This window comes from Podarcis vaucheri (genome assembly GCF_965113315.1).
Source record: "Podarcis vaucheri genome assembly, chromosome: Z".
Classification (NCBI taxonomy): Eukaryota; Metazoa; Chordata; class Lepidosauria; order Squamata; family Lacertidae; genus Podarcis; species Podarcis vaucheri.
This window is the reverse complement of record NC_138758.1, coordinates 50062169-50076085: the sequence shown is the minus strand read 5'-3', so window position 1 is coordinate 50076085 and position 13917 is coordinate 50062169. Positions and strand designations below refer to the sequence as shown.

Here is a 13917-nt window from a genome sequence, read left to right as displayed (position 1 = left end):
GGCTCCAAAAGCCTTGGCTAAAGACTAGCCGTGCAGGGGTCAGCAAACTTTTTCACCAGGGGGCCGGTCCACTGTCCCTCAGACCTTGCGGGGGGCTGGACTATATTTTGGAGAGGAAAAAATGAACGAATTCCTACGCCCCACAAATAACCCAGAGATGCATTTTAAATAAAAGGACACATTCTACTCATGTAAAAACACGCTGATTCCCAGACCGTCCGCAGGGCGGATTGAGAAGGCGATTGGGTCAGACCCGGCCCCCGGGCCTTACGTTGCTTACCCATGGACTAGCGTAATGTCAGGGAACTGCCATCAGTGCCGGAGGGAGAGAGCAAAAGCCAGAGGGATTCCAGAGAGCGTCCAGGGATCGGGAGAAGCAGCCCATCATCTGGGGAAGAGAATCAGCATAGCACCAGTGGAGAAGGGGGGCAGATGGGGAAGCGGCGAGGTGGTCCCATGACTCCTTGCCTGGGACCAGCGGGGAGAGTAGGGGTCCTCCGCTGCTCACGCCCTCCCTGCGCAGAAGGCTTTCACGCAGAGAGGGTAGGCGGAGGCTAGGCGTCAAAGAGCTTCTTTTCTGGAAGAAGTTTAAGAAATGCCCACTGACGGATTCTGCCAGCGATTGAGTCAGCCATGGGTGAGTGGCGTCCAGACAGATAAAGTTTACCCAGCCAGGGAGATAGTTGCCTGCTTGCACACGAGCAACCCCTTAGAAACCATTACACGTAAGAAAATATACAGTGGTACCTCGGGTTACATACGCTTCAGGTTACATACGCTTCAGGTTGCAGACTCTGCTAACCCAGAAATAGTACCTCGGGTTAAGAACTTTGCTTCAGGATGAGAACAGAAATCGCGTGCCCGCGGCGTGGCGGCAGCAGGAGGCCCCATTAGCTAAAGTGCTTCAGGTGAAGAACAGTTTCAGGTTAAGAATGGACCTCCAGAACGAATTAAGTACTTAACCTGAGGTACCACTGTATATCTGAAACAGGATCTGGAAGGTTAGCAGAAGACCAGAGGCTGGTTGCCTTCATGGCGGCAACCAGTACAGCCCACTGTAATTGAACAGGACCAATTATTGGGATGTTACACCACTTCACTACGTAATGCTCTGCTCATTGTTTATGGCTGACACTTAGTTTTATCATGCTAGGACCCAACAAGGCATAGCACTATGCACATAATCTGCGACTTTCTTTTCTCTCTGTGTGTGTACTTTTCATTTATTTATCTATAAGAGTCTACCTCTGATGACCAGCTACTAGGGACCTTACACAGTTTGGTATGTGAGTTTCCACGGACAACTTTGCTAGCAACTGAATGCTGATGGACCTTTGGCCCAAACCAACGAAACAGCTCTTACGTTCTTCTGCTCGTGTGCAGAGACTGGACTTGAACTTAGGATGCCAGGCTATGCAAGCTCTCCCCTGAGATGCATGCAAAACTCTCCATGCTGACTGTTTACTTAAGGATATAGGACATAGGAAGCCACTTAAAAAAGAAAAAGAAAAAAGAAAAGGTAAAGGACCCCTGGATGGTTAAGTCCAGTCCATCCATGGTCCACAGAGCTTAGTATTCTCTACAGAGCCAGTGGTGGTGTACTGGTTAGAGCATCAAGCTAGGACCTGGGAGGTAAAGGGACCCCTGACCATTAGGTCCAGTTGTGACCGACTCTGGGGTTGCGGCACTCATCTCGCTTTATTGGCCGAGGGAGCCGGCGTACAGCTTCCGGGTCATGTGGCCAGCATGACTAAGCCGCTTTTGGCGAACCAGAGCAGCGCACGGAAACGCTGTTTACCTTCCCACCAGAGTGGTACCTATTTATCTACTTGCACTTTGACATGCTTTCGAACTGCTAGGTTGGCAGGAGCAGGGACTGAGCAACGGGAGCTCAGCCTATCGCGGGGATGCGAACCACTGACCTTCTGATCGGGAAGTCCTAGGCTCTGTGGTTTAACCCACAGTGCCACCTCAGCCGCATGAAGTTTGCTTGGTGATCTTTAGGGCCAGTCACCGCTTCTCAGTCTATCCTACCTCAAAGGGTTGTTAAGGGGGTTAAATGAGGAGGGGGTATACTACCTTGTGCCCCTTGGAGAAAAAGTTGGGATATAAATGCATTAAATGAATTGAAGAAAATGTTCCATTTAACATTTGTTAAAAAACCCGAGGCATTTTTGCTGGGGACTGTAGGGAAAGACCTGCCAAAAATGCTGAAAAACATCTTCAGGTATGCGACAATGGCCACGAGAGTCCTAATAGCACAAGGATGGAAGACTGAAGAAACCCCAGCTAAAGAATCATGGCAAGAAAAATTGACGGACTATGCAGAACTGGCAAAACTGACATATAAGCTACGGGACAAGGATAACTGTGACTTTAAAGATGAATGGGAACCCTTCACAAAGTATTTGAAGATGCAACAAAGTGAACTGGACTCCTTGGCAGGTTTTGAATAAACATTCTCAAACTTTTTATTGATAATAATCAGCTAAATAGGTTGAGGATCTATACAACTTTGTAACATGCAGAAAACAGCATTTTTTGAGAAACCAAAGACTGGAACTGTGGGGGTGGAGGTGGGTGGGTTTTGTGGAGGGTGGGGGAGGGAGTAAAAATGGGGGGGGGGAACAAGGATGATATGTTTTTGGATAATATGTCTTGTTTTAATTTTGAATAAAAAAACTTTTTTAAAAAAGTTGGGATATAAATGCAATACAACAAGATAAGAGTTAATAACTGTAATTGAGTAGTAGATAAAGATATACTGTAAAGTAGCAGAAAAGGTGTGAGTAAAAACACTGCAAGGGTGGGGAATCAACTTATGAAACCGTGTAATCATTTGATCGTGAAAATGTTTGAAAAAATTAATTAAAAAATTATACAACAGAAAATAATAAGATGGTGAGTTATCAGGTTTTGATTTGCATTCAGAAAAGAGATTAATCTCGTCAGAAAAGATGCTGCAGCTCCTACAAAAAGGTCAGTTTAGCACAATCCGTTGGCCTTGGCTAATTAAGCCCTTCCCCCTTGCTCCTTCGCTATGGTAGTTGAGTCAGTTCCAAGCTTGGCCTTGAGATCCAGTGTCTCTCCTCCACATGCATTTCACGGAAGAAATGTTCTCCCAATTAAGCCTGCACATTCCTGCCAAGGGGGCTTGATTTGCAGCGTGGTACTGAAGTGGCTGAGAGCAGAGATGAACCCTCTAGCGCGGCCTGATAAGAGCTCCACGCCAGCACCGGCCATCAATCAGTGTGCCAGGAAGCTTGTTAACAAACAGCCGCTCTCGTAACACCACCCTCTGCTTGCTCTTAACGAGCCATTTGACCGGGCAAAGGATTGACGGGGAGTGGCGGACGAGGAGGCAGCTCTCAGTTCCAGAAATCTGGCTCGCACAGCAAAAAACCCAGCCGACGCAACCCCCTTCTCCTGGTGCAAATAGAGAGCTCATAAGAAGAGCTCTGTTGGATCAGGCCAAAGGGGGTCCATCTAGCCTAGCTTCCTGTTCTCACGGTGGTCACCCAGATGGCGGTGGGAAGTTGGCAAGAAGGCCCAAGCACAAAAGCAATCCTCTCCCTTCCTGTGACTTTTAGCAGCTGGGAAGCATTGCAGCCTCCCTCTGTAGAGGCAGAGCCAAGCCGTGGTGACAGCCAGCCATCAGTAGCCCTCTCCTCCCCCATTAATAATAATAATAATAATAATAATAATAATAATAATAATAATTTATTATTTATACCCCGCCCATCTGGCTGGGCTTCCCCAGCCACTCTGGGCGGCTTCCAAAATAATATTAAAATACTATAATACATCAAACATTAAAAGCTTCCCGAAACAGGGCTGCCTTCAGATGTCTTCTAAAAGCCTGGTAGTTGTTCTCTTTGACATCTGGTGGGAGGGCGTTCCACAGGGCGGGTGCCACCACTGAGAAGGCCCTCTGCCTGGTTCCCTGTAACTTGGCTTCTCGCAATGAGGGAACCGCCAGAAGGCCCTCGGTGCTGGATCTCAGTGTCCGGGTAGAACGATGGGGGTGGAGACGCTCCTTCAGATATACTGGACCAAGGCCATTTAGGGCTTTAAAGGTCAGCACCAACACTTTGAATTGTGCTCGGAAACGTACTGGGAGCCAATGTAGGTCTTTCAAGACCGGTGTTATGTGGTCTCTGCGGCCGCTCCCAGTCACCAGTCTAGCTGCTGCATTCTGGATTAGTTGTAGTTTCCGGGTCACCTTCAAAGGTAGCCCCACGTAGAGCGCATTGCAGTAATCCAAGCGGGAGATAACCAGAGCATGCACCATTAACTTGTCCAATCCTCTTTTAAAGCCATCCAGGTTGGTGGCCATCACTGCCTCCTGGGAAGTTTGGTAGTTTGACTCTGTGCTACATGAAGAAAACCCACAAAGAACACCCAGCTCCACCTTCTGCTCAAAGTTGGGACCAGCCTCACAACCACCCACCCAGTCTCAACCCCCTTCCCCTATCAAGCTGTAATATCCTCCAGAACAGACTCTGATGAGAGGGAGTTGTATCCCACCAACATCTGAAGGGCTCCATGTTAGTGAGCTTCGGTCTACAGCAGATGTGGGGAACCTTTAACACCCCCCTCCAGATGTTGCTGAACTACCACTCCCATCATCCCTGGCCATTGGCTGTGCTTGCTGGAACTGATGGGAGTTGCAGTCAAACAACATCGGGAGGTCCGCCTGGTCTAGACCATACCCTTCATGGGAGAAAAGAGGAATATTATTGAAACTGCCCCAAACTACAGATTAAGCAGATGCATCCCCACCAGTTACTAGACAGCACAACATGGCATATGCAATGTATATGCCAGGCAATCTGTATCTGGTGTAGCCCCAGGAAAAAATGAATTGATTACTATTTTACAGATTTGGAAACTGAGGCAGAGGTCACAAGTTGGCTGCCAATCCAGTTCTTCTTGGCCCACCTCCCACACACTATTCCCTTGGCTCAATATCACCTCTACTCAGTGGCGTAGCGTGGGTTGTCAGCACCCGGGGCAAGGCAAGTAATTTGCACCCCCTAACCCATGGATTTGCGCCCCCTAACCCCAACCCCCAGATGTTGCGCCCAGTGCGGCCGGCCCCCCCTGCACCCCCCACGCTATGCCACTGCCTCTACTCCTCTGACTGGTCCCTGTATCTGTTAGACTCTATGACTGTCTACCTCCCACTGAGTTGTAAGGCCAAATTGGGAAGGGGGGCGAAACCTAATCATACATCAATAGGTTTGAAAAATACTTCGGCAACTGCAGGGTATAAAAGAGTCAGCGTAGAAGTCATATGCTCAGAGACCCGCACTGCTTGCTGGCTTGCTACAGGACCAAGTTCACAGGGTTACTCTGACTATAAAAAGTCCTTTGCAGCTTGGGACCAATAGACCTGTGAGATTGCTTCACCCGCACGCCCACAGGATCATTTCAGTCTGCAGAAGTAGCCCTGTTATGGCCCCCATAATGCTTGCTCCACATTTGTGAGAGATTGTTCTCTACACCTGCACGGTGGATCTCCCTGCTTGTTGACACCAGGTAGGTTCCTTCACTGTGCTCTTCTCAGTGCCTGCTAAAAACATGTGTCTTTGTGCCAGACTACCCAGATATATAGAATGCTAACAGCTGTTTTTAGTTTATTGTCAGTTTTAATTGTTTTTCTGATTGTTTTAAACTGGTTCCATTGATACAATTTTTATCGCTTTGTTCTTTTTTGCAAACTGCTTTGAGGTTCTTGTTTTACAGTCAAGTAGTATACAAATTTCACAACATGAAATCATAAATAAATAAACACAATGGCAAGCTATGCCTGGCATGGTGCTTTAGCATTTGTGTGCACCCACTGACATGAATGCGCACTGTTGGAGCAATATGCAACCACTTCAGATGTTGAATTCCTGGAGAAGGAAACTCAGGATGGAGGTGAACTCTGCAGGACAACAACTCACACTGACAAGGTACACAGGAACCTGCCAGGTGAGATCATTTCTCCCTCTAGCCTGGCATTGTCGATTCCAGCCTTCCCCACCCAGTTGCCCTTCAGGCTGGGCTACCATCACTGGTGCAGGGCTGGTCCACTAGGGCAAATGGGGCCCTGCCTCAATCTGCAATCAGCAATTCTCACCTGTTTGCCTTCTTGCTTATAACCAGTTCAGGGAGCGGCCCTGGCTGCCAGCTACCTCCTCCTTGGCCTCACTGTGGCCCTTGCATAACTCAGAAGGGAGGAGGATGATCAGACCAGCGACTCATACAGAGACGTACTGGAAGGGCTCATCTGTGGGCAGGTGTTTATGCTGCATCTCTGCTGGACTGAATGAGTCAATGACACCTCCCACAGAGACTTGCCCTGAGCTGAACCTTCTGCAGAGAGGGACCAAATGGCCTGTCTTTATTCTTTTCTCCCGATACCATAGTTGCTAGGGGAAGGAAAACCACATAGGGTCTTTTTGATCAAACCATATGCACTGTGCAGCTGTTTCCTTTTCAGCCCCTTAAAACAATTTCTCTTCATTATACAGGGTTTTGATTCCCCCCACCCCGCCTTTTCTTGGACCAGACGCAGAATTCACCCTATGTGATATTCTTAGCTTCTTTTAAAATAAGCAAGCAAATCAACCAAGATCCTAGTCCTTAAGACTGAAAAGGCAAATTTCCAAGTGTTACATGAGGGCAATGCTTGGTGACATGTCCAAAGAATATAGTTGTGAAGCTGAGCAGCATGTTCAGGGGCTAAGAGACAGAGGTCCAGTGCCACACCCACTTCTCCACCCCTCCCCATTTATAATTTTGTGTAAATTATGCATCAGTGAGAAATGAAATGCACACAATGTCTTCTTTGGGTTCTCAAAGTTGAAAAGCAGGTGATACATTTCCCCAAATATCTAAGCAAACCAGCCAACCAACCACCCAGTGTGCTTAATTTGCATATAAGGCATACAGGTTGCAAAACCCAGGTTTTCTCCGTGCATAGACATCACAAAACACCTTTTGTTTTGTTTGTTGCATTGTTCCCCAGCTTGCTCCTCAAGACGCACCCACAACACTATTAGTCTACTACACTGTGCTTCTGAATGCTCAGCAGACAAGAGCAAAAATTAGCTCACCCGAGATTCTGAAGGAGCTTACTCAATAATCAACAAGATGGTGGCTGCAGCCAGATTTCCAAAAGGTGAGCTGGGAAAGTGTGTGTGTGTGTGTGTGTGTGTGTGTGTGTGTGTTTGGGAGGTGGTGAGAATCAAGACACAGTCAATGCAAAAGGTGGATGTGTGCGCACTCAGGTGGGCTGCCTGTTCCCATGTAAAGACCAGTTCTATTGCAGACAGCTCTTCATGTTGCAAAAGATTTAAGCCAACCGTGGATAAGGGAAACTGGGCGTGGTCAAAGCAGGCAGGCAGAAAAAAGGAGGGGGGAGAAATCTGTGAAATCTATGAAGGAATATACACGACTGCCTTTGTGGGAACAACACAGCTGGCGACAGAGAAAGCTCACCCATGGTGAATGGGGTCTGCAGTCAGTGGGACAGGACTGAAGGTAGGTGTTTATGAGAAGTGATTGATTATGTAAAAGGAAGAGAAGTGTCAGGGGTGAACGCTACTGAAAACTGGGCTGGAAGTCCTGCTCCTGTCCCCAGATGCACGGGGGGTGGGGGGTGGCCCTGCACACTCCAATTTTCAAATTATTATTTAGAAATGAACAGAAACAAATGAAATTGACTTAAAATACCAGATGTGCTTTGACACTGGCCGACTGCTCCCCCAAAAGGAGCAAAGTGGTTCTTTCCTGCCTCCCTCCGGTTCACATGGAGATCAAAGTTGTGCATTTCTGCATAGGCACCCCATAGTTACTATTTCAACAGCACCTTCCACTCCACCATCATCCATCACCTTAACGATCTGCCTGGGATGCCGCTGCTGATATCCCAAATAACACAGGCAAATATGACACGCACACCCAACTGCTGCATTGGATCTTTCCTCCCTGTCCCAGATGCCAACTCAGAAACCTTGTCTGTGCACTGACCATAACAACCCACCATATATTCAGCTTACAAGAGGTCATGTTCTCTTAGGCACAAACCAAGGTGCCCTTTCAAAGTATCCTACACTTATGCCACACCTCAGGTGCCCCTAAAAAAGACACAGGTTGTGCTGATGCTGTTTTTAAAAGCAGCAGCAGCACTTTGCAGGGCACCCAGATGAAATTTTGGAATAATTATCAGAGCTTGAAAGCACCCTGGATAATTAAGCATCCCTGATAGGAAAACCCACAGATTAGCACCAGATTCTGTGGACAAGGTAGGACTACGATATTGTGCTCCTCTTCCCAGAAATATTTCCACCAAATCTTTACAAGTAAGTCTTCTCCCCTCCCCTTTAAAATAAAAATGAAGAATAGGGTCACTCTGAACAACTCTCTTGGACCTCACCCCCCCCCCAAGTTGAAAAACAAAGTCACTCAAGGTATTGGGGTGGTTGTGGCAGGTACACATATGCCCACAATCCAAAAAAAAACAACAATCTGATAAGCTCCCAAACAAGGTGATACGAGACCTGTCACAACTTGCCCAATATTTCATCACGTGCCTCACCTGGTGCACGCAAAACGCATCCCTTTGGATCTAACCACAACACACCCTTCTAGACACAGTGGTACCTTGGTCTAAGAACAGTCCTGTTTACGAACTATTCGGTTTACGAACTCCGCAAAACCGGAAGTAGTGTTCCGGTTAGCGAACTTTTACTCGGTCTAAGAACGGAATCCAAATGGTGGATGAGCACCAGCGGCGGGAGGCCTCATTAGGGAAAGTGCGCCTCAGTTTAAGAACAGATTCGGTTTAAGAACGGACTTCTGGAACGGATTAAGTTCATAAACTGAGGTATCACTGAACAAAAACCCACATTGCCCTTCTGTTCTGGTACATCAAGGTTGGGAGAGTCCCAATGACTCTTGGCACCACGTACCAAGACCGCAACCCACCACACAGTAGTTGTCTGTGGAAGATGTGCGCCTCATTGCTCATCAAACACATCCATCTGTAGGAAAGGGCGATTCTTAATGCACCGTAATCTCCCGCACTCTTGCATTTCCAGTGCCAGTTCAACAAGCTGGTCGGAAACCGAGTGTTTCATTTTGCCTCTCCCCGACCGCGCCATAGGCAGGTTCCCCATCACACTGGACGTATTTCTGCAACACGCGTATACGCAAAAGCATAAAACAAAATATTCGCAGCCACCACCGCGAAGGAAGCGGGAGGTAAGAGCGAATCTAAACCATCATTTGGTGTAATTAAATGATCCGCCACCAGCTACTCAGCCCGGCCCTTCGCTCTGGCTTGGCCTGAGGTGAGCGCACGACCCAGGCAGCAGCGAAAGGAAATCAGTGCCCTCGTTTGGGCGTCCACAGATGCACGCGCCGCCGGGCCCCTCACCTTTCATTGTCCACGTTCTTGAAGCCAGGTAGAATGTGCCGGAAGCTGCTGTTTCTGTCGAGCTTGGGTTGGCTCTTTGTCCTTTTGATGGAGCCTTTAAGGCGCCGGCTCAGGAACCCCTGCGGGGAGACAGAGGGAGGCGGAAATTACCGGGACGGGCAGGGGACAGATGCGGCATCCGTTCGGGCGAGTTCTGAGCCCTGGCTCTCCCGCGGCAGCAGTGGGCACCGTGAGGGCGGGGGGTGGGTGGGGGGGGGGAGGAATGCTGGCTTCTGCCTCTCTGCCGCGGCACAAATATTCCATCCAGCCCCTGCTCAGAGAAGCCGGCGCTGCTACGTTGGCGCGAGACTCCCCTAAGCCTCGGTTGCCTTAGCAACCACCCGCTCTCACACACCCCTTTTTCAAAAAATGCCACCGAGATACAAGACAAGCATATTGCAACTCCTGGCACATCGAAGAAACGCTCTCGTGTGGGAGGTAGTGTGGGTGTTGGGGGGGGGGGCAGAAGGGAGTTTGATCTGTCACTATGACCGAGAGACCCCGTGCCCACAGCGGGGGGGGGGGAGGCAAAGGTGAGAGACCTTGTGGCAATGGAAAGGTGGGCAAGTTGACCAACATTCAGCTGGGAATGTGAGTTGGGATCAAACACACACACACAAAAGCATCACCTTTGAAATGAAAACCTTGCGGGAAAGGTAGCTGTAGAATTGGATGCGGCTTTAGAGATGATAGCTAGATAGCTAGATATAGATATGAGATTAACCCTTCGAATGCAAACCTTGGGGAAGAGGTACCTACAAAACTGAATGGGGCTCCTGACTTAAGCCAACTCCATGGGGTCCCACCCACTGACAGTCCAAAGAGGAATGGAAAAGCGAAAAGCCATTTTCAGAGAGAGGTACATATTCCATTGCTCTGTTTCCACTAACAGGCTGAGCTGTGTGGTTCTAGAGTGCCACCTAGAGAGGCAATACCAGCCCACCTGAACCCTGAGTGTTCCATCAGCTGACACCCCCCCCAAAGGGCCAATCGCAGCCCACCAGACCCCATTAAAGACCCAAGTTCAGAGCTTTTCTCTCAGTAGGAGCAACTCATCTCTAGTGTGAGGACACCCATTAAGCTCCTGTTCCCTTAGGTCTAGCACACCTGATTTCAGCTATGTATTGCCCTCTGGCCCCTTGCATCCTTGTTTGGTGATCTGAGATTTGGGCCTCCTTGGGACCACATACCTTAAAAGGTAAAGGGAACCCTGACCATTAGGTCCAGTCGTGACCGACTCTGGGGTTGCAGTGCTCATCTCACTTTGTTAGCCAAGGGAGCCGGCGTACAGCTTCTGGGTCATGTGGCCAGCAGGACTAAGCCACTTCTGGTGAACCAGAGCAGCGCACGGAAACACCGTTTACCTTCCCGCCAGAGTGGTACCTATTTATCTACTTGCACTTTGATGTGCTTTCAAACTGTTAGGTTGGCAGGAGCAAGGAGCGAGCAACGGGTGTTCACCCTGTAGCGGGAATTCGAACCGCCAACCTTCTGATGAGCAAGTCCTAGACTCTGTGGTTTAACCCACAGTGCCACATACCTTACTATATAATAAAATTGTAAAGTCTTTTAATCACCATGTTAGTTTATTTATTTGCCTAAAAGCATTCCTAAACCTAAAACCATATTTTAAATCTCCAAGCAGCGTGCAGGATACGAACATAAAAACTGTCACTAGGAATGAAGTCCCTCTATCCATAGGCAATCAGAGTGCAAGGCACCTTCAGCATAAAACCAGGGAGACTTATTGCCTCTGTGCCCAGCTTGTGGGCTTCCCAGAAACACCTGAGTAGCCAGGTATGGGACCAGGATGCTAGAGAAGAAAACCTTTGGATCTCCTCAATGCTCCAAGCTCTTGTCGCACAGTTCTTTTCATGCAAAGTTCATATCTTGGTGCAAAGTCCATATCTGGAGTTGAGGCAACATTAAGGGCATAAGCCTGGACTTGAGAGAACAGGATGGGTCTTGAAGAGGCAACTGGAAGAATATCAGACTCTATCTCATTATCCAGCTTTAGCCAAAGAAGAGAACTGCAATTAACAGACTGTAGCCAGAGTATGTCAGGGTAATCCCTGATCTCCATAAAAGAGACTTCACCAAGACAGTAACTTCAACATGTTTTGTGCAATAGCAAATTTAAAAGTGCAGAGTCCCTTCATGACAATCACAGCCACCCCCACTTCTCAGATTATACAACCTCATTAGTTTATATAATAATTTTATAATTATGCAATAATTAGGAATGCATTGTGACAATCAATGCATACCTCCATGTATTGCCTTCCAGCTGGATCCAGTATTTTCTCTGCACATCAATGGGCAAATGATTTGGAGAGCCCAATGACTTCTTCTGGAGTGACTTTGTTCCATTTTATGTAACCTCAGAACTTGCACCCCGTTCTCTTGCCTTGTGTTTTCTGTGTTCCAAGATGCTTAGCTTTGGAGCACACAGGATGCCTTCTCCTCAGTGTTCTTCCCATGCGTTTTCTCTGGGGAGACCCTGGGAGCCCATCCTCAGTGGCCGACTCACCTCTTTTCACTCTGATTGACTCCAGTTGACACATAGAATGAGAAGACTTCAGCAGCTTCGAAAGCTCCTTTTCCGTGCTGATTGGGTGGCCTGAGGACACTGGTGGCAGGGACCCCTCCAAAGGCTCTGCCATAGAAATAGCAGCAAGTCTTTGACCTCCTATAGCCCCTGATTGCTACACCTCTGGACTATAACTCCCATCAGTCACAGGGGCTGATGGGAGGTGTAATCACAAACATCTGGCCTGCATCACACTTTGCCTACATGGCACACTGCGTAATCCTCAATGTGCACCATGCTTTGACCTCCCATACATCTTTGGGGTCACTGTCACAGTGTGCTCATCCACGGTTGGACACCCCTGGCAACACATTGATAACAGTGGTGTGCCTTCCATGAAAACCGCAGTGGCCTTAAAATATGCAGATTGCTATCTTCATAGCTATAGCTATGCCCCCATGGTCAGATGCAGCAATGCTCCTGAATGCCAGTTGCTGGAAGCAGCCCCAGGAGCGTTCCATGCTCTTGTACTCAAGTCCTGCTTACAGGTTTCCCACTAAGGCATCTGGCTGGCAACTGTGAGAACAGGATGCTGGACTAGGTGGGATTCCTTTGGCCCAATCCACCAGGCTCTTCTCGTGTTCTTTTCCCAGGCACTCAGTTCCTGGTGCTGGCCTGCGCTCTGTGCAATGGCAGATATTGTGGGCAGATTATTGGAAAGTGGCGCACGAGAAACTCAAGGTCTTCGGCGACACTTTTTCCTTTTTGAAAGACAGGAGAACATACCAGCTGACTCTATTCCTTTATCTGTCTGCCTTCTCCATTCAGGTAATTGTACCTTCCTTATCACCATGGCTACAGAGAGCCTGAGGAAATCATATACCGGCATTGTTCAGTGTGAGGGGAAGTGTCTGTGTTTGCGTGTGTGTGCTTGCGTGCTGTCCAGGGAGAAATCCACACAGGCATCTTTGATCCTCACCTGACCACCTTTATCCAACCAACCGGAAATTTCTGGCAGCCCCCCCCCCCATTCCTTTAATGCAAGTCAGGCTGGAATTCAACAGGCAAAGCCCTTTCTTTTCTGACTCTCACCCACCCCTCCTGCTTCCACATCACAATCAAAATAGATAGCATCATGAAAAAAAGTGGGGAAGCTGTGACCTTCCAGATGTTGTGGGATACAAATCCCATGAGCCCCATCCCTCTGTGGGTTAAATGGGCTGGCAACTGGATCCAGCAGGAATCTTCACGTGGCTCCCCTCTACCCATGGTACAAGGCATACAGTGGTACCTTTGGTTAAAAACTTAATTCGTTCTGGAGGTCTGTTCTTAACCTGAAACTGTTCTTAACCTGAAGCACCACTTTAGCTAATGGGGCCTCCTGCTGCCGTTGCACGGTTTCTCTTCTCATCCTGAAGCAAAGTTCTTAACCCGAGGTCCTATTTCTGGGTTAGCGGAGTCTGTAACCTGAAGAATATGTAACCTGAGGTACCACTGTATTGGCATATTGTTGTGCACACCCCAATCTCCAAGTGGTCAATGGAGACTGTACTGTTTTCGGAAGACATGGCTTTATTTAAACATCTGTACAACCTAAGCATAGGATGGAGGGACTCATAGCATTTATTCGCTGACAGATCTTGCTTGCCTATTACGGTTCCTGGGAGGCCCCAAGTTTTGGGTCCAGCACAAAACAGACAGGTCTTGGTGTAGCCAGCTTCCAGCAGCAGCCCAACTATCTCACACCGCTCTCTTAGGCACAGCTTACCTGGTCTATTGCTCCATGGTATTCAGAAACATTGCTGCTTCTGATCATTGAGGCAGAGTATAGCCACCATGACGAAAAAGAAGAAGAAGAAGAAGAAGAAGAAGAAGAAGAAGAAGAAGAAGAAGAAGAAATTTTATTTATACCCCGCCC

At 48.3% G+C, this 13917-nt stretch overlaps 1 protein-coding gene across 8 annotated transcripts in view; it reads right to left on the bottom strand.

Moving 5' to 3' along the window:
* DAB2IP (DAB2 interacting protein) overlaps positions 1–13917 on the bottom strand; it is a 320886-nt gene that overhangs the window by 181814 nt on the left and 125155 nt on the right. For all 8 annotated transcript variants that reach the window (XM_082208814.1, XM_082208812.1, XM_082208815.1 and 5 more), the window contains exon 3: positions 9431–9549. In XM_082208814.1, coding sequence (XP_082064940.1) covers positions 9431–9549 — 119 coding nt within the window. The remainder of the gene's footprint in view (positions 1–9430; positions 9550–13917) is intronic.